At 41.1% G+C, this 26673-nt stretch overlaps 1 protein-coding gene across 1 annotated transcript in view; it reads left to right on the top strand.

Moving 5' to 3' along the window:
* The first annotated feature begins 678 nt into the window (after nucleotides 1-678).
* Nucleotides 679-26673, top strand: part of LOC120537794 (ras-related protein Rab-11B) — a 76394-nt gene continuing 50399 nt past the window's right edge. Inside the window, exon 1 of the mRNA XM_039766994.1 lies at nucleotides 679-828. Coding sequence (XP_039622928.1) covers nucleotides 789-828 — 40 coding nt within the window. The 5' untranslated portion in view covers nucleotides 679-788. The remainder of the gene's footprint in view (nucleotides 829-26673) is intronic.

Here is a 26673-nt window from a genome sequence, read left to right as displayed (position 1 = left end):
CAGGGGCCCCAGCGCACTACTTTGCCCAGGGGCCTAGGATGTTGGTGAGATGGCCCTGCAGCGCCCACTGCTGTTAGCAATTTGATCAGTAAGCGATTCCGTAGACGGACGTTTAGACTTTGTTCCATGATTAGATGTAATGCTGGAGAGATTCGTCTGAAACAACAGGCAGGCAGTGTGGGAGGAGGCCTTTGGAAAGATTTAAGATATGAATCAAGAGCTAGTCGTGACATCCGTGGAAGCTTACACAGCTTGAAAACTACCAGGATGTGCGATTCCATTGCTGATTATCCTTCACTGAAATCATCCTCTTTATAGATAACACTGACATTTTTACATTAAATACACTGTTACAGGAAATTTAAGAATTTTAAAATTTGCAGCGTATACACGTAAGCACTTTCTATAATATGTCTGTTCTACGCACCTTCCTATCCAGTCAGCTGAAAAAGAAAAAAAAAGAAAAGACAGAAACCATTACGTAGAATACGAACAAAACTCGCCCCTTTAACTGCTCCCTTTTAGGAGGCGGTAACTTCTTTAAGTACACCCTCAGGTCATTTTCATTCGCCACAATCCCGTTACCTGCTTCGTGATTGGTTTATTTTCCCCATCATTCAAATCAGCTTTCTTGTCTGATAGGCCGTTTATGCTGTCATTTATCTCACGTGCCTTTCTCCTTGTCAGAAGCCCGTTGGTTACCTGCCGGTTAGAAGGCGTACGGCGACAGTGTCTGTATTAGAAAAATTAAAACCAGCTCTATTTATTTGTAATAAAACAATAGAAACATGGGAACTCGGGATGACGAATACGATTATCTGTTTAAAGGTAAGTTGTGCCAACCTGTGTCTTCGACGTTATAATCGACTGTTCTCTGTGGAGCTGTTGGGCAGGACCCTGGCTTGCGGGTTTCTCCCGTAGGAGGGGACGGAGGCCATCAGAAAGCCTCGGGTTTTCCTTTTGGATTACGTCGGGAAGAGACGTATTGACAGACGGTGTAAGGTTTAGCTTCCCAAAGCTTTGATGATAAAACCGAGATCACCATTTCTAACGTACCTCCTACCAATCTGTCAGACTAAATAGCGAGGAAAAATCAATTCATATCCATGGCCTGTAATGTTTCTAAGGTGTTGGTGTGTGTGTGTGTACATTTGAGTGGCTACAGACGCGCACACGTCGTTTTTGATTAATGTTAGGAAAAATAATACATGAAAATGATGTGTGGGAGGAAATGTGGAATTTGTATGACGAGATCTATGTAAACGATTACATATTCATAGTGCAATACGTCTTATTTTAGAAGAGCATTCTTATTGATTTTTAACATTAATGCGTTTGCGCGATGTGTGTATACTAGTCTTATAAGCACTGAGCGATTAATTGTGAGTTTATATGAAATCTCCGGAAGAGCTACTCGAACGGGTTTATGTTTTTTGACTTCTGTCACAATACAAGTGGGTTTCCCCATAACATGGCAAGCTCATGATTGTTTTAAATGTAATTAATAATAGTATATTGACGAGTTCTGCGATTTAGGGTACTTGCTTATAAAACTCCGAAAACATTATTATATTCCATCCATCCATTGACGGTATTCATTTAAACTGTAATGTGTAATTTCTTATTATAGCTTGTAATGAAGTGGAACCAGACGGTTTGCGCAGTAGCATTTAATTCAAGTTGTGTATGAATACATTTAGATTTATATGTGTTTAGTAGACTGGATGACACACTGGAAAGGGCCGCTACCTCAAAGCTTCAGAGTCCCATCCATCCATCCATCCATAGGCCTTCTCATTCTGAGCGGGGTTGTCCTGGGTTCAAATCGCAACCCATTCTTAGTTCTCCTGCAGTTTGCACTCCAATTCTTGTTCTCATGGATTCTGTTCTGGTACTTGTGTCTTTGTGATGTGGAAGGAAGGTCATTGTGTTAGGTTCATTGGTGACTCTAAACTGACCTTGTGTGTTTGTGTCCTGTAATGAATGCCGTGTTTCAGTGACCCACCAAACATGGCACTTCGGCTCTCCATCTGGACAATGAAAGTTTTACCATTGAGACAAGTGTGGCTTTGTTAGACTCAAGATTTTGGGCCACCAGCTTCTAAATCTCATACTTTCTGATTACTCACATCTGTTGAGTGTAAATTAAGTGTGTCGGATATGGTGTTGTCAAACTCAAAAAGAGGAACAATAAAGGTGGGTACAATTGTTGCGGGTACCTTTATAAAGGTGAGACCAGGTGAAATGCTATCTATCTATCTATCTATCTATCTTAAATTTCTTTTCATTGGGCTAATGTTAATCTCCCCATTAGCCCAATGAAATGGGACACAAAGTTTAATCTGTCTATCGAAAAAGTGTTTGGTAAGGATTGGTAAGGAAGCAAAAAAAAAAAAAATCTGTCCGTAAAACCTACACACGTAAAAATAAAAGTTAATTCTTCAGAGCGATGCCATAGGAGAACCATTTTGACTCCCAAAAGAACCATACAAGTTAAGGTTTCAGAAAGAACTTTCCTTTATTTAGCTCCGTAACAGTTTTAATAAATAACTATGATAAATAGATAGTTAGAACTTGTTTTTCCCCGGGGGATAAGGCTTTTTATAGAAGCTCAATAATAAATACTATTATGACAAACAGCAAACCCCTCTCCGGTACGCACCAGAATGACTAAAAAGAGCGAAAACAGTCCTAGTGGCCCGTTATACAGGCAGATTGTCATCGGTGTAAAGGAGCCCCCCATAGTGTTTCCTGACACACTTCTGCTCAGTCATTTGTTGGCTGAAATCCCTCGGTGTCGGTGTTGCAGCGTTGTTCACTTGACGTCAGTTTTGTCTTCATTCTCTCTTTCACTGTGACCTCCAGGTGACCTAAGTGACCATCCCATAACTGAGTTTGCCTTTTTATTCAGCTTGTTGATTCAGTGGACGACTCTTAAAGTGATGTTAATGGCCCAGCACTCCACAGTGTAGAAAATCACACTGGCCATCACAGAGTTATAGAAGACTAGTGACTGGGAGCCCAATCGAATTGGGCTACAAATTCTACGTTTGTGAGATTCATACTTTCTCTGCAAAGAATTATTTGTTTTTTTAAGTCCTTGAAATGATTTTGTTATCATGGCATTGATTTGTGCTTAAAATAGACCTTTTCGGCCGATGTAATGAAGAGCTTCCTGTATAAACGGGACTGCGAGACGTGAACTCAGCTCTTGGCGCACCTCACTTGATTTTTTTCCGGCAAACAAATTTCCAAAACAAACCGTATTTTACGACTGTAATCGGAGTCGGAGTAATAGTTATGTTGGCGTGGTCACTTCAGATCTGAGATCGGCCAAAATTTAAACAATGACCGTTGTTAATACCCAGCCATCATTACTCAGTTTGCCAATAGATGTCAGGACGGATGGATGCCAAAACCGAACTGCCCAAAGATAGATTTTGACGTACCAAGCAAATGACGATACGTTCTAAATTACTTACGGTTCTGGAGCTGTCGAAGGGTTTAAGTCAGTCGACGATGTTAGTCCTGGAAAGTACGCGCCGACAGACCAACGTTCCAAAGACCAACCGAACTTACTGTAATCTGCTCGAACCAACACCGACTTACTATACTCGGCCGTCCAGCGGTGTCACTGAAGCATTCGAACATTCTTAGCCAATCATGCAATACTGCGCCTCCGCGCTTGCCAATGCGTGATGTTCTAACTACAGAGGCAGAGTCCCATTGCGTGGTTCAAACTTGTATTGAGTCGAGGTATTGACGCCAACGCCATACGCACGGGTATTGACGCCAACGCCATACCATTGCGTGGTTCTAACTTGTATTTAGTCGGGGTATTGACGCGAACGCCATACGTACGGGGTATTGACGCGAACGCCATACGTACGGGTATTGACGCGAACGCCATAATGACGCCGACGGCATACGCGGGTATTGACGCCAACGCATACGCAGTGCGGGGTATTGACGCGAACACCATACATACAGATAGTATCAAATTATATATAAGGATATGTGAAGGATGTTACTTCCCACATTAAAAGAGCACAGTCTGCTCTTTCCCTTTGTCTCTGTGTTACGAGGCCAGTCATTGATATGGACCCCCAAATGCTTGTAGGAATGCACCAATTCCACATCCACTCCCTGAATGGTGACCGGACACTGAGGCTCTTTTGTGTGGCGCATGTCATTCAACAGTTCCTTGGTTTTCCTGATGTTAAGTTGCAGACAAATATCTTTGCACCAAGATGCCCAGTTTTCCCCCTTACTCCTCTCCTCTGTCTCATCCTTTCTTCTTCAAACACCCAGAAGTGCAGAAACATCTAAGCATTTTTACAGTTGACATGCCCTGGTCTTCTGTTTATAGTCTGAGGTGAACAGAGGGTAACAGATTTATGAAACACCATTGGGTTCCTAATTTTAAAAGGACACTTGTGACCTACCATAACACAGGCTAAGTTCCGGTTTTCTTGACCTGTTGTTTCCTTCTCAGTAGAGCTGGGCCGATGGTGGTTGATATCATTGATTGCCAATTGGCTCCAAACATTTGCAGAGATTTCCTCAAAGTGCCAAACTGCAAGCGTCACTTTTTTATTTTCCCCACACACGGCACACAAGAACGTTTCATGTACTCGTATTCACAGCGTGAGGGTCCCATGTCTTTCTAGTTTAGCTGGAGTGCGCTGTAGTTGAGGGATGGCAGCCTGATCAGCGCGTCACGTACAAACTTTGAATGGGAAGAGCGCAGGTACTTGTATGAGGTGGAATTCAGTTGTCGGACAAGAAAAAGTGGCAGCTTGGTGGTCCATGATTCGTCTTGAGGGGCAGTGCTTGAAGCTTCAAGGGGACCTGATTTGATATCATATACTGATATACTTGAGGCTCCAACCTCCAAAGGGAACGCCCCTCCGCCCACATCATGTAAACGTAATAATGACCTGGGTGGAGGAACAAGACGCTAACTAAACCGAATATTGCCAGTCATTTGGCTCCACTTCAAGCACTGCTTTCGGGCAAATCAGAACACAATTGTACTGTATGCACAAGATCATACATTTGAAATAAGCTGATTGCACTTTATATCGAAGCAGTGTTTTACATTATTTTTTTTAAAAAGCCCGTGCCATTGTCCTCCTGCATGCCCAGTGCATTGCGCACGTTGGAACCTGCAGTACCAATCAACACTCGGCTTTATGCATTTTGTGCAGCATTTCATTTGCAGGCATCATAAGAAAAGGAAAAACATGCGTGATAGCCAAGCCGCTGTCAAACGCGACAGATTACAAATTTTTTTTCTTCTTCTATAATTCGCTACCGTGGCTGTCCGTTTGTCCATCCAGGATTTGAAATCACCTGGAGCTCTCAAACCGTGAACTATTGACCTGAAATTTGGTATACACATGCCACGTGACCTCTACTGTCCACTTATGGGGTGATGATTTTTATTACTCTTCTTATTTTTATTGTATCTTCTTCTATAATACGCTACCGTGGCTGTCCGTTTGTCCAGGATTTTAAATTGCCTGTAGCTCGCAAACCATTTGACCTATTGACCTGAAATTTGGTATACACATACCACGTGACCTCTACTGTCCGCTTATGGGGTGATGATTTTTATTACTCTTCTTATTTTTATTTTATTTTATTATAGAATCAATTCTCGGCAGTGACCGTGTGGTGCATGCGTACAGGCGCCATTCTCATCGCTACCACCTTCGCCGTCACTTCCCCTACCTCTTCATATCTTAAATCATTCTTGACGCAGATTGAAGACTTAAGTGCCACCTTAAGTGATAAATGAAGGCAGTTTTTGTGTTGCAATTATGTACGTTTTTCTTAATCAGTTTTAACGTGAAAAGATGCCGACCGAAGAAGCGGGCCGCTAGGGTGGAGAAAACAAGAGCTGCTCAGGAAGCAACAAGCGTGTCCACCTCTGAGCAGACGAATGACGGAAACGTACAGAGAAAGAGGAGGACAACTAGGAATGTTCAAGTCAAGTGTATTCAGTGCACGTTATCGTACAGTACGCCATTACTGGTTTTCTATAATGCATGGTGTGTTGTTTTGTTTATTCAGAAGATGGTAAAAGGACAACAACTGAGGATGCCGCATTTGAGTGAGTAAAAATAATTAGTAACTTCCAGTTTACAAAAACAAAACTAATTTCCTGTGGGTAGACATTTATTCATGTCTGTTGATGATGATGATGATGATGATTCAAATTTATTGTTATTGTACAGGTACAACGAAATATAGTTATCCCATACCCCTTGGGGTCAGAGCGCAGGGTCGGCTGTTGTACATCACCTTTGGTACAATTGGAGGTTAGCCTAGTGGGGGCTGGGTGGTCTGTGGCCTCGGAACCCCTGCAGATTTTGTTTTTTATTTTTTTTTGATTTTTTTTTGTTTTTTCTGTCCTCCCTGACCGACCTTCCTTTATTCTTTGTTAATTAGTATTACCATATTTTATTTTCCTGTTTTTTCTTTCTTCATCTTGTAAAGTACTTTTGAGCTGCGTCATTTGAATGAAAACGTGCTACACAAATTAACAATGCTAAGGTTATGATGAGGTAGTTCTAATTTTAGAGTTTCGTGCCAGTACAAAATTGTGAGTGGTAGCAATTTTAAATGAATTTGAAACGAATCACCTTTTTGAATGATCGTAACGACATTACCCAGTAGTGCTACGTGTGCTGAGTTTCTGCATTCTGTGAGACAACGGACTACCTCGTCCCAAGCTAAAACAACGTGCACCATCCCTCCACCACCAGTGCGGTACATGGGTAGAACAACTAACTATTCATAATTCACAAGCATCTCTCTACCCATGGACCCCTGCCCTGAACCCCCTGCTGGTATCTTAAATGGTCAGTGTTTTGAAATGTCGATGTGAACTTGTAAGACCTCGCACAGCTCTACTGCTGGGTAGCCTGTCTTCAAGATAGATAGATAGATACTTTATTAATCCCAAGGGGAAATTCACATAATCCAGCAGCAGTATACTGATACATTCAGGATTTCAGTTTTGTCCACATATTAGCAACCTTTTCAAAATCCATCGAATGCGTTTCATATGCAAAGAATCCATCTCCTAATGAAATGGTTCTTTATCATGCAATGGTTCAGCGAGGAACCACACAACCCAGTAAAGTGCCATTTTAGAAGCAGTACTTTTAGGAGAGTGGGGGAAGTAGAGAGCGTATCTGAATGTACAAGATGGAGGCTCATTTTAGATGTTCTTCAGTGCATTCATGCAGTGTGTGGGTAAGGTCAATGCAGTGTCCTCTAAATGTATTACCACTGGCCCTTTTGATATAAAATATAGATTTATTTGTTTGAGGGAGGCACAATGCTTAACATTACTGTCACTGTATTAGAGCTCCACAGTCCCCGATTTGAATCCTGGACAGGGCCCTGTGGAGTTTGCATTTTCTTCATACATCACTGCAGGATTTTCAGCCCACAGGCTATAGCAGTTCATGTCAGGTTAATTTGGAAATTGATGCACTGCCTCAAGGGTTGATTCTTTTCCTTGTGCCCGGCTTGCATAATCGTCAGTTCCCTGTTATTCCAAAGTGATTACGTAGGTTCGAAAATGAATGGATGTATAAATATATATAAAGTAACCTAATAAGGTTTACATGAGCTGAGCAGGATCCCTCTGGGGCTCTGAAACCTTGTGCTATAATGGCTCTTACTCTTGAACAGAATACCCACTGTTTATTTCTGTGTTATTCATGGTGATAACTAAATCATGTTAAAGGGACAAAAGTAATAATGATGGAAAAAAAAAAAAAAGAAGACAAATGCTGAATGAAGCAATTCATCTCTTACTTGGACTCTTGTCAGTTTCAAAACACTTAGCTAAGCAGTGAGGAAATGTTTGAGCTGTTAAAGGAAATTCTCGATGTTCTTTTAAGTTTAGGAGGTGGGGTTGAAGTCTTCTAAGAAGTGGAAATTAGTAAGACAGTTCCTATATGTTCCCACACAAATTTAAATTAGTGTATGTGGCGTTTGTAAAAGTCAAGTACAAGCTACCAAGTTTTGAATATGTGCTTCAGTGCAGTGAGTTGTCCACAGTCAGAAAACTATTAAAATTCGCTAATCTCCCATACCTTCAGTAGTTCCCAAGGTGAAAGCGCTTTAAGAAAAAAGATAGTCTCTGCAGAGTTTACTAATGTTTAAGTAAATGTTTAAGTTAAATGTTAGATTAAATTCTTCGCTCCTGATAAGTATTCCAGCAGTGCTTCTGAGCCAGTTTCTGTTGTTTCTCTCCTGTTTTTAGACATTTGGCCAAACATACTTGTAGTAAATTATGCTTTCTCAAATGACCGCCACCAGTACTGTTAGCCAGCACCGTGCTGGCAGAAGTTGGGCTACTGTTGGCCGAAGAAGGAGAAGAAGAGGGGGGAGACGTGTCCGGAGGCAGGGGGAGAGGAGGAACATAGAGAGTGGAACTGAGGGTAGGAACTTGGAATGTTGGCAGTATGACTGGTAAGGGGAGAGAGTTAGCAGATATGAAGAGAGGGAAGGTGGATATATTGTTCGTGCAAGAGACTAAATGGAAGGGGAGTAATGCCAGGTGGATTCAAATTGTTCTATCATGGTGTTGATGGGAGGAGAAATGGAGTATGGGTTATTCTAAAGGAACAGTATGGACAGAGTGTTTGGAGGTGAAAAGAGTGTCAGACAGAGTAATGATTATGAAGCTGGACATTGGAGGTGTGATGATGAATGTTGTTGGTGCACATGCACCGCAAGTTAGGTGTGCAATGGGCGAGAAAGACGGTTTTGAAATGAGTTGAAGGAAGTGATGAACAGTGTACCCAAGGGACAGAGCGGACTTCAATGGGCATGTTGGTGGAGGGAACAGTGGAGACGAGAAGGTGATGGGCAGGTATGGTGTCAAGGAAAGGAATGAAGAAGGTCAGAGGATAGTGGATTTTGCCAAAAGCATGGACATGGCTGTGGTGAATACATATTTTAAAAAGAGGGAGGAACATAGGGTGACGTACAAGAGTGGAGGAAGATGCACAGGTAGATAATATCCTATGAAGAAGAGTGAATCTGAAGGAGATTGAAGACTGCAAAGTTGTAGCAGGGGAAAGTGTAGTTCAGTGCATAGGATGGTGGTCTGTAGGATGATGTTGGAGATCAAGAAGAGGAAGAGAGGGAGGGCAGAGCCAAGGATCAAATGGTGGAAGGTGAAAAAGAAAGACTGCAAGGTTGAGTTTAAGGAGGAGGTGAGACTGGCACTGGGTGGCAGTGAAGAGTTACCTGACAGCTGGGAAACTACAGCAGATGTAGTAAGGGTGACAGCAAGAAGGGTGCTTGGCGTGACATCTGGAAAGAGGAAGGAGGAAAAGGAAACCTGGTGGTGGAATGAGGAAATGCAGGAGAGTATACAGAGGAAGAGGATGGTGAAGAAGAAGTGGGATAGTCGGAGAGATGCAGAAAATAGACAAGAGTACAAGGAGCTAAGGCGCAAGGTGAAGAGAGAGGTGGCGAAGGCTACAGAAAAGGCGTATGATGAGTTGTATGAGAGGTTGGACACTATGGAGGGAGAAAAGGACCGGTGGGCTACACAGAGGGGCCGAGCTGGGAAAGATGTGCAGCAGGTTAGGTTAATAAAGGATAAAGATGGAAACGTACTCACAAGTGAGGAGAGTGTGTTGAGCAGACAGAAAGAGTACTTTGAGAGGCTTATGAATGAAGAGAATGAGAGAGAGAAGAGGTTGAAAGATGTGGAGATAGTGAATCAGGAAGTGCAAAGGATTGGCAAGGAGGAAGTAAGGACAGCAATGAAGAGGATGAAGAATGGAAAGGCCGTTGGTCCAGATGACATACCTGTGGAAGCATGGAGGTGTTTAGGAGAGATGGCAGTGGAGTTTTTAACCAGGTTGTTTAATGGAATCTTGGAAAGTGAGAGGATGTCTGAGGAGTGGAGAAGAAGTGTACTGGTGCCCATATTTAAGAATAAGGGGGATGTGCAGTACTGTAGTAACTACAGGGGGATAAAATTGATGAGCCACAGCATGAAGTTATGGGAAAGAGTAGTGGAAGCTCAGTTAAGAAGTGAAGTGATGATTAGTGAGCAGCAATGTGGTTTCATGCCAAGAAAGAGCATCACAGATGTGATGTTTGCTTTGAGGATGTTGATGGAGAAGTTTAGAGAAGGCCAGAAGGAGTTGCATTGTGTCTTTGTGGACTTGGAGAAAGCATATGACAGGGTGACTGAGAGGAGCTATGGTATTGTATGAGGACGTCCGGAGTGGCAGAGAAGTACGTAAGAGTTGTACTGGATATATACGAGGGAAGTGTGACTGTGGTGAGATCTCCGGTAGGAGTGACGGGTGCATTCAAGTTGGTGGTGGGATTACATCAGGGATCGGCTCTGAGTCCTTTCTTATTTGCAATGGTGATGTACAGGTTGACAGATGAGATTAGACAGGAGTCCCCGTGGACTATGATGTTTGCTGATGACATTGTGATCTGTAGTGATAGTAGGGAGCAGGTTGAGTAGATGTGGTAAGAGAGGACATGCAGGTGATGGGTGTAACAGAACAAGATGCAGAGGACAGAAAGGTATGGAAGAAGATGATCCGCTGTGGCAACCCCTAACGGGAGCAGCCAAAAGAAGAAGATGATTTATATAAACAACTTTCCCTTAGTGCAACTTTATCACTTGTTGAGCATCAAGGTTGAATCTTGAAAATTTCTGTGAAAGGCTAGAAGGGTCATCCATCTACTTTGAATTAAAAAGGAAAAAAAGTCCATATTTTTGAACACCTGAAATGTAGCTCACGTTTAAACGACATGCTCTCTAGAATATATACAAAGCTGGGTTTTTTTTCCAAAAAAAAAAAAAATGTAAATCAGGTCTTCCTTTCTAACTGGGTCATTTAGTTCTTCAGTTGGCCAATTACTAAATGAGTCAAGCATTAGCAGTCCACGGAGGAAAAGCCCCCCTGCAGCATGCTGCCTTTCATGAAATATCTATCTTATCTATCTATCTATCTATCTATCTATCTATCTATCTATCTATCTATCTATCTATCTATCTATCTATCTATCTATCTATCTGTCTGTCTTATATAGTGCCTTTCTAATCTATCTATCTATCTATCTGTCTGTCTTATATAGTGCATTTCATATCTATCTATCTATCTGTCTGTCTTATATAGTGCCTTTCTTATCTATCTATCTATCTATCTATCTATCATATAGTGCCTTTCATATTTATCTGTATACTTGTAGGTATTTGTACATGTATGTGTATAGATATCATCATATACAGTATATATCTCTGCCTAGAGAGAGAGACATGCATATATATTTTTATATGTACTCATATATTGAACTGTAAACCGCAGGTTTGTCAGTTTGGTCCTCTCCATTGACTATCTGACCCCATTCAAGTCACTTTACAGGCTGTTGTTTATGATGTAGAAATTTAGAAACACTTTTACTGTGCACCCTTGATTGGCACCTCATCTGCAGTTGGTTCTTCCTTTGTGCCCCCAGCTTCTGAGATGAAACTTAATTCCTTCCAACATTAGAAACAGAAAAGTGAGTGGGGGAAAAAAAATTTGGATGGTCAGTGTTAGCATTTGATAGTCTTTTTGTAAATCAAAATAAGAATTGCACACATCGTTTAGGTATGGAACTTGAGGGGTTCTCTTAATTTAAGCAGTCTCTTTTTTTTTTTGCCCTGCTTTTTTGTCTTAACAATAATAGGATCGTCTGGTGTTTCTTTACACATGTATTGTGTTAGGAATTTAAAAGTATAACCATAGACCAATTTGTAAATATGTAATGGTAAAAATAATTTTATAACGGAAACTATGTATGTCTTAAAGTGACAGCAAAAGGGGGCAGCCATTCCTGTCTGCGTCAGCAATACAGTATGTGTACCGTATATATTCACGTTTAAGTTCTCCCCCGGATGAGTCAGGGTTTGATTTTCCCGTATAATTTCCGGTATTTTATAATGTCAGTCGTATAAATCAAATGCGGAAAGCTCCCTCTTAACTGGTCCAAGAGATTATGATCTGCTAACACCCACCTGAGAGAGTAACAGCGGAGCACACGGCCTTTTTATTTCTATGTATTGTGCCTACACGGTAATACCTGAACTATTCTGAAGCGACGTTCGCACTGTTTTGTGTTTTTTGTATCTCACACCCTCATACACCTTTATCGTAAGAGCATCCCTTATCTACGATGGAGCGTTCGATCAGAAGAAAATATGAAGCTGGTTTGAAATTAAAAGTCATTGAAGTGGCGAAAAAAATTGATAACTGCAACAAAATTCAATGTGTTTGAGAAACTGATGCGAGATGAGAGGAGGCAAGAAGATGTTCAAAAAAAAAAAATGCAAGTACTGAATTTTTGAATGGACAAATAAATTGGGGTCTGATTTTTATTTTTTTTTTTTTTGGGCTTCAAGACCCGACTTATACGCAACTATAATGGTATTTTTCTTTGTATGAATTTGTATATGGTTATACAAATTTAATTTGGGCTAAATGTTTTGGTTGTGTTTAAATAAAAGCACAGTCCCATCTTAGCAGATCAGGATTTTGTGTCGCCATTGGTGTGCTTTGTGTAAGTCAATTTGCTTACTAGAATGAAGGAAGTTAGAAGGTGGTCTTCTCTTATTTTAGTTGTAGAGCTGGTATGTTAAAAACAATTGTCCTTAATTTCAAGGCATAGGGATGCCATTCCTTTTCTTCCTGACCCAGTTTATCTCCTTTGTGCGTGTATGTGTGTGTTATCTACTTTAGTCAGGTCATGAGTAATGCTTATGCGTTGATTTATTTAATTTTAACAGGTACTGTTAACCATTCTGAAATGTCCAGGCAGTGTGTTGCAGTGGCTAAAGCATTGAATTTTAAACCCCAAGGTTTACTTTTAATGTATTCTGATCTTGTAAATTGCCATATATAAAGGTGTCAACCAAATATGTGTGTGTTTGGGAAATTTTTATATGCATTTTTTAAATCTTTTTTTGTATGTTTTTTTTTTTAAATTTAGCACTCCATGTAAGTTTGTAAAATGGTTACAGGAATACACCACCCAGAAAGTGATTATTTTTTTTAATGTTACTAACCTCATGTAGTTTGTTGTAATGGCTAAGAATCTTTTTTTAATTTCATCTTTTCATGCAGAACAGAGATTAAATAAAAGGTTAATGATATAATAAGAGGCAGTAGCGACCAATGCAGTACAACAGCGAATGACTTATAAAGCATCCATGGAGAAAAGAATAAAAAAATCTCATGTCCCATAGTCCAAATATCATTTATCCAGTTGTATGATCAAAATGTATAAAACACATGCATTCTTTGCTAAAATATTGTTAAATAGATACTTAAAGAAAAAAGTTGAGTTATTTGGAATTGTTTATATGTGTAATTTGTTTTTTTGTTATTTTTCAAAAAAGGATGGACGAACACTGTATAATTTTATAGATCTCTGTAAATAGTGTCATTAAACTTGGTGTACACTTTAATTCTAAATACTAAACATGGCTGCATATACTGTGTTTTGAAATGCGTCAACTTTATACTTAACTCCTACCAGGCAGTTTTTTCGGTGCTTTCTGCAAAGGTTCTTCGTGCAGAAAAATATTGAAAGAGCAAGTGTACTAAACCACCAATAATACCCACTTACCAGTTCATTTCCCCTTGCCAAGTACATTTGAAAACCACTGGCCATGGCCTGGGTGCCACAGTGACGCTGCTGTAACACTGCTGCCTCATAATAAGGAGATCAGTATTCACGTCCTGGGTGCTCCCAAAATGGACACCGCATGTTCTCCCAGTGTCTACATGAGTTTCGTTTGGGTGCTGTGGTGTCCTTGCACAGGTTGAATTGGTGATGACAAATTGACCCGAAGTGTCTGCTTGAGGGTGTGTGTGTGTGTGTGTTCCTGACATTCTGTACAGGTGTTGCTCCTGCCTGCTGCCCAAAGAGTGCTGGGATAGGCTCCACATGCCCTGTGGCCCAGCCCTTGATTAACGACTTGTTAAATTGGATGATTGTTTGGAAGGCTATGGCTGCTTTCTTACTGTAGGTTGTTGTCGGGGTTCCTACACACAATCCCATTCTAACAGAGTGAGTGATCATTTCAGTCTATCAGTTTACTATTAGTGGTTCACATCAGCTCGTGTATAAGTTGTCCGTCTAACTCTTCCTTACCCGGTGTTTAACTTCTCGCTTGTTTCCATACTCCTGCCTTTCTTACTTCAGTATATTTTTATGACCTCTGAAGAAATTTAGGATGCCCTAAGCAAGGAGAAACGTCCAATTAATCTGTCTCTGCTTAATCCACTGAGCCCTGCTGTGATTTTAAGTCAGTCAAGATGTGTTAAGAATTTGTGCTGGTTATTGTTAGACAGTTGAAGGGTATGCTAGTTCAAAGAACAGAAACCCGAGAACCCCAAGGTGTGCAGTATACAGTATACAGACTGTCTAATAAGTCAATGGCAATTTATCTATATAGCACATTTAAAACAACATAGGAATGCTGTGGCCAAAGTACTTCACAATAAAAGAAGAAAAAACATACAATTAACACAAATAACATAAATAGAAATAAAATCAATGAAACATAAATAATAAATAGAAGTAAGCTTACAAAGGCAAAGAATCTGCGCTGGTATCTGGAAGGTTGCTGGTTCAAACCCCATTAATGGCCGAAGGTCAGCTGACCCTGCTCTCTGACACCCTTCATGGTTATGCAAAAAGACAATTTCCTCACGGGATTAATAAAGGATATTATTAATAGTAATGTACAATAAACTGTATTTCACTATATTTTACTAGACGAGACGCATAACCTAGGAGTTTGATGCTTGAGGCTTCAGGGTCACAGGTTTAAACCTCAGTGATGCCCTACTGTGTGAACATTATTTAAGTCGCTTAATTTAACCGTACTCCAGGTTAAAAAAAATAAAAAATGGGACACTGTAGTTGTTTTTACTATGATAAAAACTAGGAAAAATAAAAATGAATCGATTGTTTTACAGGAAGGGGGTCCGATAGGCTTGGGTGAAATAATTAACTTTTGTACTTTGGGGCTAATGCGGTTCACTGTAAATAGACACTGAGATGTAAGCATTGGGGCTTTAACAATGAAGTGCTTTGTAGTTTTTTTCCCCACCTTCAAAAAAAAAAAAAAAGGTCCTTCTGTTTCTTATCCTTCATGTCTTTACTCCCTTACAGCCGGGGAGGACTCTGCCTCCCTCAGTTTAAAAATGCTGAAATAACAAGCAATAAACTGCTGAGTGGAACTCAAAGGTCAGGCCAGCAAATGCTGGAGGCTGCAAGTCTTTCTTTTGGCTGCTGCAGCTGTACTGCTTTCTGTTTCTACATTAAAGCCGTAGCGGCTCTCATAGTTGGTTCTTACCTTTTTAAAAATTGAACATTTAACTGATCCTTTCACCTCCCATTTCCTCTTCCCTCTGCTTAAATAATTCTGCTTAGACAGCCCCGTCAGTCTTATTTTAACCCTACTCAGGTTTTTAAATGTCAGATTATATAAATGTCTTAATGTTGTATGTCTTTTAGCCATACTGTTTTTGATATTATTATAGCGCATACTGAGCTCTTAAATGGAAGTGTCTTTAACAACTGGAAATTGAAATTGAAGTGGGTAGAACATGGCAGATGTCTACTTAAAGAGCCTCAATTCCAATGGTACATTCAGATTTGAGCTCAGCCGCTGAGACTGTGTCCCAGATTCACAACTACAGCTCAATTCTGACATTTTGTTTTCTCCTCCATGGATTATTAACCTAGATTTTCATCATGTAAAGTGGGTCAGCTGGGGTGATTATCTTTGCTGAGTTCAGGTCAGAGTGAGAAATGCTTCAATGAGAAGGACTGCTTTCGGGTTATATGGCTTGAGGTATCATAGATGAACTTAGGGTTTGCTTTAATATTACAGTTTACTGTCAAAAATCACCAGTGTTTAAATAATACAGTTAAGGCTCTGGAGGATGATGCTCCGCTTACTTTTTAAACTGAATTTAAGTAATAAACCAAGACATGGTGTCAGTATTCAAATGAACAAAATGACAATATCTATCTATCTATCTATATAATAGTGCCTTTCATATCATTCTATCTATCTATCTATCTATCTATCTATCTATCTATCTATCTATCTATCTATCTATCTATCTATCTATCTATCTATATAATAGTGCCTTTCATATCTATCTATCTATCTATCTATCTATCTATCTATCTATCATATAGTGCCTTTTATATCTCTCTATCTATCTATCTATCTCTCTATCTATCTATCTATCTATCTATTAGTGCCTTTCATATCTCTCTATCTATCTATCTCTCTATCTCAATCGATCGATCAGTAGTCTTGTGGAGCCACACGTGATTCGTAAATGAGAATACATGTCTCGGGACATCCTGTTAAAAAGTGTGTAGTGAACAACAAGATGATCCTGCATTGCAAAGGGTCTGCCCACAGGACATCTTTCTATAAAACACAGACCCACTCCCCCCAAATTCTCTAGTCCATGCATTTTAAACCACCACTGGGTTTCTGGGAGAGAGCAAAAGACTTAGAATGATAAGAGAAAATAAAATGCTAAAATTGACATTATCTATTCAGGAGCTCAGTAGCAGAAGGTACCTGAAGCTTAATAATGAATTTACAGTAATGCTGTGATAGTGGACGCACACACACGTACGCACATATTCATATACACACTCATACCCATAGATCACGGCAACTATATGGCTCCATACTTTTTGAGAAGTGCCTCTGTCTTCTATGATATCTTTCTGTCATTTTAACTTTTGCGTCACCATATGACGTAATGCCATCAAACAGGGTTTAGATAAGCATTGTGGTCTTTGGATATCTTCTCTTTTTTTCTTTTGGCTGCTCCCGTTAGGGGTGGCCATAGTGGATCATCTTCTTCCATATCTTTCTGTCCTCTCCATCTTGTTCTGTCACATCCATCACCTGCATGTCCTCTCTCACCACATTTATAAACCTTCTCTTAGGCCTTCCACTTTTCCTCTTCCCTGGCAGCGCTATCCTTAACATCCTTCTCCCAATATACCCAGCATCTCTCCTCTGCACATGTCCAAACCAACACAATCTCGCCTCTCTGACTTTGTCTCCCAACCGTCCAACTTGAGCTGACCCTCTAATGTCCTCATTTCTAATCCTGTCCATCCTCGTCACACCCAATGCAAATCTTAGCATCTTTAACTCTGCCACCTCCAGCTCTGTCTCCTGATGTCTGGTCAGTGCCACCGTCTCCAATGTGTTAAAATGCTGTGGCTATTCTGGCATGACATGTTTGCATTTCCAATTAAACAGTAATGTTAAAATGTATTTACTTATTCCTTTAGACTTGCAGTTAGAAGGTGGATGTCATGCAGTCTCATCTCTGCTTGTACTGGTGATGTTTGGTAGATTTGTTGATGTGGGTGTTTTGAGTACTGAAATCTGTGTCTCCCGTGGCTGTTCGTTATCTGCTCTCTTAACTGCAGTCATTTTGACACAAACCTCTGCTATCTGTCAGACATGGGTAATGAGAGCACCTCTGATCTTTGCAGTTCAAAATCTTCATGAGGTGTTGGATTTGTTTAGAAATGTGACAGTTATTTATTGGTAGTTATTGCTACCCAGTTTTAAGCAAAATTTATTTACGGTTGTCTCCAGATGTTTGTTATATGTCTGGCTTCAGCTATACTAAGTTGGAGGAGGTGCTGTTACGTTGACCTCATGACTGTTAAAAGTCACCTAAATAGTCAGTTAAAATAACAAAATTCAATATGGTTTTGATTAAATGTAACCATATTCTTGTTTGTTTGACTAACAATAAAGAGGCTGTATACTTTTTGAAAAGATTGTTACATTTATGTGGCATTTTTCCAGACGTTCAAACTGCTTTACACTCACTTTTTAACCACCACCAATGTCCAGCATCCATCCATTATCCAGCCCGCTATATCCTAACTACAGGGACATGGGTTTCTGCTGGAGCCAATCCCAGCCAACACAGGGTGCAAGGCAGGAAACAAACCCCGGGCAGGGTGCCAGCACACCGCAGGGCACACACACACACACCCACGCCCCAAGAACATTTTAGAATCGCCAATGCACCTAACCTGCTTGTCTTTGGACTGTGGGAGGAAACCCATGCAGACACGGGGAGAACATGCAAACTCCATGCAGGGAGAACTCGGGAAGTGAACCCGGGTCCTCTAACTGCGAGGCAGCTGTGCTACCCATTGCGCCATTGTGCCGCCCCCAATGTCCAGCATCCTCCTAAATAATGCAACAGCAGCCATTTTTGTTCTTGTATACTCCCCACACGTTAGCTGTTAGGTGGTGTCATGAAATCAAAGAAGCCACAGAAAGGTTTGGGTGTAGCCACCCATGTATTATTCCCTGGCTGCAGAATTGTTAAAGGTTTGTACTGATGTGTGCAGACTGGAGTCCGGAATAGAACTGGGGGGGATAGGAGAACAGTGGCAGCTTTTAAAGGCCAGTATAGGAAATGTCATCAGGGGGAGGGTCGGAACCGGAAGGGTCTTCATTCATAGGCTCGGACCCAGAAGTATTGTCAAAGAGGTTGGAAGTAGACTTGATGCCATCAGGACCAGGCGGAATTTCCCATGAACGGTCTGTTGAAAAAGAGTCTGTGCACCACCACTACATCCCGGTCTGGCTCGGAATTACCCTCATTCAAGCCCTTTAGCTGCCTCCCATGTGCATGTATGTGATAAGGCCCCCCCTCAGCCTGACCGAGAGGTCGTGAACCCAAGAGAGAGCATCATCATTGGCATGAAGAGAACCTCGACGGTAAATGAGCGAGAACTTGTACGGCTACAGGTCAAGAAACCACCTGGCGACCCGTGGATTCGACTCCTTGTGCAGGGCCATCCACTGGAAAAGGGGCATGGTTTGTGACAAGGGTGAATTCTCAGCTCAAGGGGTAGTACCTCAGCTGTGTAATCGCCCATTTGATCTCCAAAGCCTCGCTCTCCACCACCGTATACCTGGTCTCACGCTCCAACAGTTTCCAACTCGGGAACATGATGGGGCAACACCATCGACGCTTTGGCTCCGCACAACACCCAGGCCTGTGTCCGAAGTGTCTGTCTGGAGAATGAAAGGTAAAGGTGGTGAGAGGGACAGTTAGCCAGTTAGAGACAGGGGGTAATTAGGGGTGAAAATGGACAAGGCCACGATGGTCAATTCAGCCTGGACATTGAGGTACGCCCTTTTTTTCGAAGGATTTCCAGAGATCTTAAATGACTAGAGAGTGACAGTTTTCCATCTTATCTGAAGGTCAGCACCATTTTTACAGCACAGTGTCCCTGTCACTGGGCTGTATTGGTTTTCCACATACAGAAACCTCAGGGTAGGGGCACCCTGCTGGCGTCATCAACACCTCTTCCAGTAGCAACCCATGCTTTTCTTGTATGGTCTCCCATCCATGTACTGGCTGGTCCCAAACATGCTTGGCACTGTTATCGTTTTATTAGAAACAATTAACACAATATAAAACATGTATGAGCATTTTAAATAAAGAAGCTAAACATTTTCATCTGTATATAATTTGTTTGCCTTACTTTATTAGCATAGCAGTAATTCAATCTGTAGTCTTAATGAACTGAAAGGTGATCAAGCTGAGATCCAAAGCCAATTTGAATATTAATTTAATTAGTTACGTCAATGTTTCTCAGTCTGGGAGGGATGTAAGTAACTGTTTTAGTTCTCCTTGGCTTATGGCTCAAAAATGCTTCAGATTGGTCATGAAAACATCCATCTGTAACAGTGTGTCCTCTTTTGGAAGAGATACTGAGTTGTATCGTATGATGATGTAGTTGAAATGACACTCTCACGGTAAAGTGAAAACCGTCTAAGCGGCCGCTGTCCTCTCCATCTCGCGGTCTAGTGACTTTGAAGCTGGTGAGTACTCCTGTGTGTTTCTCTCACTCAGTTCCACACTCCCACTCTCTCTTTAGTCATCCTCCCTGAGATGGCAGAGGTGAGTTGTGAACCCAGGATGATGGGCTCTGTGTCTGTTTCTTAGCTAAAGAAGGTTTAGCTGCAAGTCTAACTCTCTTAACTTGTCACATGGCTTTTCTGTGGAGCTGCTCTCTCTCATCCTTGGCTGCATGTGCTACTGGTTAGATTTTCTAAAGTTGTAAAGACATATAAGCCCACATTGAATTGAACATTGCCATGGAGATAACCTTTCCTTGGCACCTGATGTAGATGACAAAAAGAAGGCGACAGTGGGAAGAAAGCTGTGTTGGTTCTCCCTCCATAGCATATGTAGGAACATAATAAAACTTGCAATTCCTCTTGTCCGCTTTTTATGATGGTGTGAAGATTTCACATTACCTTCTACTGTGTTGAAATGTTGAAATGCCCAGTTGGATAGACATATCCTCAGCAACTTTAGGAGCGTAGGAATTTCCCAATTTTTATCATGCCAGTCAACAAAAAGAAATAGATGACATTATTACATTTTGTTATTTAGTTTTTTTTTTTTTTCCTCTAAAGCACGTAGTTGTTCCCATAATTCTCTAAATGGACCGAGGTCCTGGTTGTCAGCTGTAAAAAGGTGCAGTACCCTTTCTGGGTTGGGGATGAAATGCTGCCTCAAGCAGAGGAGGATAAGTGCTCCGGTATCATGTCCGCCAGTGAGAGAAGAAGGGAGCAGGAGATCAACAGGTGGATCGGAGCGACATCAGAAGTTCTTTGGACATTGTACCGTTCAGTCGTGATGAACTTTACTGGTCAATCTACATTGCTGCCATCACCTAAGGTCACAAGCTTTGGGTAGTGACCTAATATAAATGGCGGAAATCAGCTTACTTTGTAGGATGTCTCTGGGTGGAGGAGCTCAAAGGTAAAGCTGCTGCTCCTCCTCCACATAAAAAAGGAGCCAGTTGAGGTGGTTTGGGCAATTCATTAGGATGCCTCCCTGGCGAGGTGTTTTAGCCATGTCCAAAGAGAAGGAGACTTTGGTGCAGACCCACGGCACACTGGAGAGATTGTATGTCCCGGCTGGCGTGGGAACACCTTGATATCCTGATCCCCAACACTCCAACTGGAGGAGGTGTTTAGGGGAAAAGGGATGTCTGGTGTGACAGATAAGGGGCGCTGTCGTCCCCTTGAACCCTCAGATCAGACGCCAGACACCAGGTAAAAGTCCAATAGTTGACTTTATTATAAATATATAGTGCACAAAACACCCTCCTCTCCACAATACTCAAAAACCAATCAATGATCACAATACCAATAATTCCTCCACTCCCAGATGCATTGCCACCCTGCCTCCCAGCTCAACGACTGGGATCTCACAGTCCTTTTATATTCCCTGACCCGGAAGTGTTTCCGATCCTTCAGTCCACGTGACTTCCTATCACTTCCGGGTCAGATTAAAAGTCCTCTTCTTCATCCCGGAAGTACGTCATTTCCCCTGTCGCTGTGACTAAGACGTACTTCGGGGTTATAGGGCACGTAAGAGTCTCTGGGCCTCCCTGCAGCGTCCTCTGTTGGCCCCCAAAGTATCCAACAGGGCTGTAAAGGAAAACTCCACTGTCCATGATTCCCTGCTGGCACTCGGGGCACCTCCATGCTGCAGGGAGGGCTCCACCTGGCGGCCTGGGGGTATTGGCCGGGATGACTGGCTGGCCATATTCCACACTGGGCATCTTTGCTTTGACTCCTGCCCGCTCCACCCGGAGATGCATAAATGGCAGAAAATGGGTAGATGGGTCATCTGTATATAGAAATTCTGTGGTATCGTTTGAAGTTTCAGCCTTCTCCCTTAAGTCCAAGGTGTAAGGCTCTAAAGCAGGGTTTGTTAAACTATGGGCCGCAGAGTGCTGCTGTTGTTTCACAAGTCATTGTTGTATTTATTGTGAACGGGTCACATATGGTTTGAGATTGGCCTATGATTCTTCAAGAAGAATCCCCACATAATGAAGATGGTCTCCCAGGGAGATCACTCCCAACACAAACCCCATAGTTCTGAAGATAGACACTTAAGGATGGCAAGATTGGGTCGTGACAAAAAAAGTAGAAACACTGCCCTAAAGTAATGGCATATTACGTCTAAAAAGCACAGTGTCTTCCTCTCATGTCTCATTCTCTTCAGTCCCTGCCTGCATGTACAGATCTAAATGAAAGCTTATATACACTGTGTGCACAATTATTAGGCAAGTGAGTATTTTGACCATATCATCATTTTTATGCGTATATTCCAACTCCAAGCTGTATTAACTTGAATGCTTATTGGATTTAAGCACGTCAGGTGATGTGTATTTGTGTAATGAGGGAGGGTGTGGCCTAAGGAGATCAACACCCTATATCAAGGTGTGCAGAATTATTAGGCAGCTAGTTTTCCTCAGGCAAAATGGGCCAAAAAAGAGATTTAACTGACTCTGAAAAGTCAAAAATTGTAAAAAGTCTTTCAGAGGGATGCAGCACTTTTGGAATTGCTAAGATATTGGTGTGTGATCACAGAACCATCAAACATTTTGTTGCAAATAGTCAACAGGGTCGCAAGAAACGTGTTGAGAACAAAAGACGCAAATTAGCTGCCAAAGATTTGAGAAGAATCAAACGTGAAGCTACCAGGAACCCATTATCCTCCAGTACTTTCATATTCCAGAGCTGCAACCTACCTGGAGTGCCCAGAAGTACAAGGTGTTCAGTGCTCAAAGACATGGCCAAGGTAAGGAGGGCTGAAACCCAACCACCACTGAACAAGAAACATAAGTTGAAACATCAAAACTGGGCCAAGAAATATCTGAAGACAGATTTTTTTCAAAGGTTTTATGGACCGATGAGATGAGAGTGACTCTTGATGGACCAGATGGATGGACCTGTGGATCAGTAATGGGCACAGAGCTCCACTCCAACGTGGAGGTGGGGTACTGGTATGAGCTGGTATTTTTAAAGATGAGCTAGTTGGACCTTTTGCATTGAAGATGAACTCAAAATCAACTCCCAAACCTACTGCCAGTTTTTGAAGACACTTTCTTCAAACAGTGATACAGGAAGAAGACCATGATTTTTATGCAGGCCAATGCTCCATCACTTGCATCGAAGTTCTCCACTGCGTGGCCAGCCAGTAAAGGCCTTAAAGATGAAGGAATAATGACATGGCCCCCCTTCCTCATCTGACCTAAACCCTATCGAGAACTTGTGGGCACTTCTTAAACGCTAGATTTACGGGGGAGAAAAACAATACACCTCTCTGAAGAGTGTCTGGGAGGCTGTAGTCACTGCTCCACAAAAGCTGATCGTCAACAGATCAAGAAACTGACAGACTCCATGAATGGAAAGGCTTGTGACTGTTATTGGAAAGAAGGGTGGCTATATTGGTCATTGATTGATTGATTTATTTTTTTTGAAATGTCAGAGATGTTTATTTGTAAATTTTGAGGTGTTTGTTTATTATTCTCACTATAACAGATGAAAATAAACAAGTGAGATGGGAAAATTTTCATTTTTCCTTTAGTTGCATAATAAATCTGCACACTAATAGTTGCCTAATAATTGTGCACACATATGTATTCCCCTGATGATGTTCACACTCACATTTCCGTTGTGAAACATTCAGGTTTCAGGTTTATTAACATTTTGGATTGACTGATAGCACTGTGTTTGTTCCATATTAAAATTAATCCTCAAAAATACAACTTGCCTAATAATTGTGCACACAGTGTATAGCAACACTGAAGGCTTAGTCCAAAACAATTTTGCCACTTTCATGACATCATTTTTCTCAACTGTATTATAGCTGAGAAATGCTGTTTGTACTTGAAAATGTCAATGGCAAATGTGCCAGGTTAAAAATGAATTGAACGTTTGATCCTGAGGTTGAAGATACTGATATTTAGAGAGTTAATTTGGTCTTTTAAACAAGTAACCATTATTCTCCTTTGCTTTTCAGTATCCTAAAATGGAATCGACGTTTGAAATTGTAAAATCAGAAAAGTAACACCGGCAACACTACTTTCAATTTCTACTGGCAGCCTGAGATTCTCATTAATAGATATACATATTGGATATTAGAGCTACATATGATACTAAGATTTATTCTCTGATCCATGGCTTTGAGTTCAGGTTTTCTGTGCTTTGTCATAATGAGCTTTGTAAAACTAATTTTGCCATATATATGTATTTATTGATAAAAGTATGCTTACTGCATGTCAGTTTTAACCCCTCTTGATACATAATGCACTTAAAAGGTTGGTGATGCAGTTTCTCGGTCTCAGTGATTTGTTTTGCTAAAAGTGAACATCTCTTTTGAATAATTATCATTTCCTGTTTGCCTTTCTGCTTCAGACGACTCCGTGTTATCTTTTTTTCTCGATTGGTGGTACATATTTAGATGCTAATCTTACTGCTCCACAGAACAGAACAGCTGCCGGTTCTGTTTCCTTCTCGCTTCTTCACAATCACTACTCTCTTCTTCCAAAAACACACAACCAATTCATACCCAGCAGGAGGCAAAAAAAAGTCTCCTGGCCTGTTTCCAGAATATTCTATAGGTCACGTGCCGAACAGCCTGCTGTGCCTAATAATTGTGGATGGCACATAATAACCTGTATGAAGAAGTTTTACATTTTTAAAAAAAGAGATGGAGGCAAAAATAGAAGAAATGCGGAATTTGCTTAAAATCTCTGCACTCCTCTGCAGTGGTTAATAAACTTGTAATTAATTAATTTACACCAATGTGTATTGAAGTTGCATTCACAGGTAACTGAGATCTTTAGAGGAATACTCCACTTTATATACAGTGGTGTGAAAAACTATTTGCCCCCTTCCTGATTTCTTATTCTTTTGCATGTTTGTCACACAAAATGTTTCTGATCATCAAACAAATTTAACCTTTCGTCAAATATAACACAAGTAAACACAAAATGCAGTTTTTAAATGATGGTTTTTATTATTTAGGGAGAAAAAATCCAAACCTACATGGCCCTGTGTGAAAAAGTAATTGCCCCCTGAACCTAATAACTGGTTGGGCCACCCTTAGCAGCAATAACTGCAATCAAGCGTTTGCGATAACTTGCAATGAGTCTTTTACAGCGCTCTGGAGGAATTTTGGCCCACTCATCTTTGCAGAATTGTTGTAATTCAGCTTTATTTGAGGGTTTTCTAGCATGAACCGCCTTTTTAAGGTCATGCCATAGCATCTCAATTGGATTCAGGTCAGGACTTTGACTAGGCCACTCCAAAGTCTTCATTTTGTTTTTCTTCAGCCATTCAGAGGTGGATTTGCTGGTGTTTTTGGGTCATTGTCCTGTTGCAGCACCCAAGATCGCTTCAGCTTGAGTTGACGAACAGATGGCCAGACATTCTCCTTCAGGATTTTTTGGTAGACAGTAGAATTAATGTTTCCATCTATCACAGCAAGCCTTCCAGGTCCTGAAGCAGCAAAACAACCCCAGACCATCACACTACCACCACCATATTTTACTGTCTTTTTCTGAAATGCTGTGTTCCTTTTACGCCAGATGTAACGGGACATTTGCCTTCCAAAAAGTTCAACTTTTGTCTCATCAGTCCACAAGGTATTTTCCCAAAAGTCTTGGCAATCATTGAGATGTTTCTTAGCAAAATTGAGACGAGCCCTAATGTTCTTTTGCTTAACAGTGGTTTGCGTCTTGGAAATCTGCCATGCAGGCCGTTTTTGCCCAGTCTCTTTCTTATGGTGGAGTCGTGAACACTGACCTTAATTGAGGCAAGTGAGGCCTGCAGTTCTTTAGACATTGTCCTGGGGTCTTTGTGACCTCTCGGATGAGTCGTCTCTGCGCTCTTGGGGTAATTTTGGTCGGCCGGCCACTCCTGGGAAGGTTCACCACTGTTCCATGTTTTTGCCATTTGTGGATAATGGCTCTCACTGTGGTTCGCTGGAGTCCCAAAGCTTTAGAAATGGCTTTATAACCTTTACCAGACTGATAGATCTCAATTACTTCTGTTCTCATTTGTTCCTGAATTTCTTTGGATCTTGGCATGATGTCTAGCTTTTGAGGTGCTTTTGGTCTACTTCTCTGTGTCAGGCAGCTCCTATTGAAGTGATTTCTTGATTGAAACAGGTGTGGCAGTAATCAGGCCTGGGGGTGGCTACGGAAATTGAACTCAGGTGTGATACACCACAGTTAGGTTATTTTTAACAAGGGGCAATTACTTTTTCACACAGGGCCATGTAGGTTTGGATTTTTTCTCCCTAAATAATAAAACCATCATTTAAAAACTGCATTTTGTGTTTACTTGTGTTATATTTGACTAATGGTTAAATGTGTTTGATGATCAGAAACATTTTGTGTGACAAACATGCAAAAGAATAAGAAATCAGGAAGGGGGCAAATAGTTTTTCACAGCACTGTATAAAGATATATACTGTATCTTTATATATAATATGCTACCATGGCTGTTTGTACAACCTCACATTTTTGTAAATATTTTATTATATCTTTTCATGGGACAACACTTAAGATATGACACTTTAATACAATGTCAAGTAGTCAGTGTACAGCTTGTATAATAGTGTAAATTTGCTGTCCCCTCAAAATAACTCAACACACAGCCATTAATTTCTAAACCACTGGCAACAAAAGTGAGTACACCCCTAAGTGTAAATT

The sequence above is a fragment of the Polypterus senegalus genome, chromosome 10, assembly GCF_016835505.1.
Source record: "Polypterus senegalus isolate Bchr_013 chromosome 10, ASM1683550v1, whole genome shotgun sequence".
In the NCBI taxonomy this organism is placed as follows: Eukaryota; Metazoa; Chordata; class Cladistia; order Polypteriformes; family Polypteridae; genus Polypterus; species Polypterus senegalus.
The sequence above is the reverse complement of the archived record's forward strand: the minus strand, read 5'-3'. Positions and strand labels throughout refer to the sequence as shown.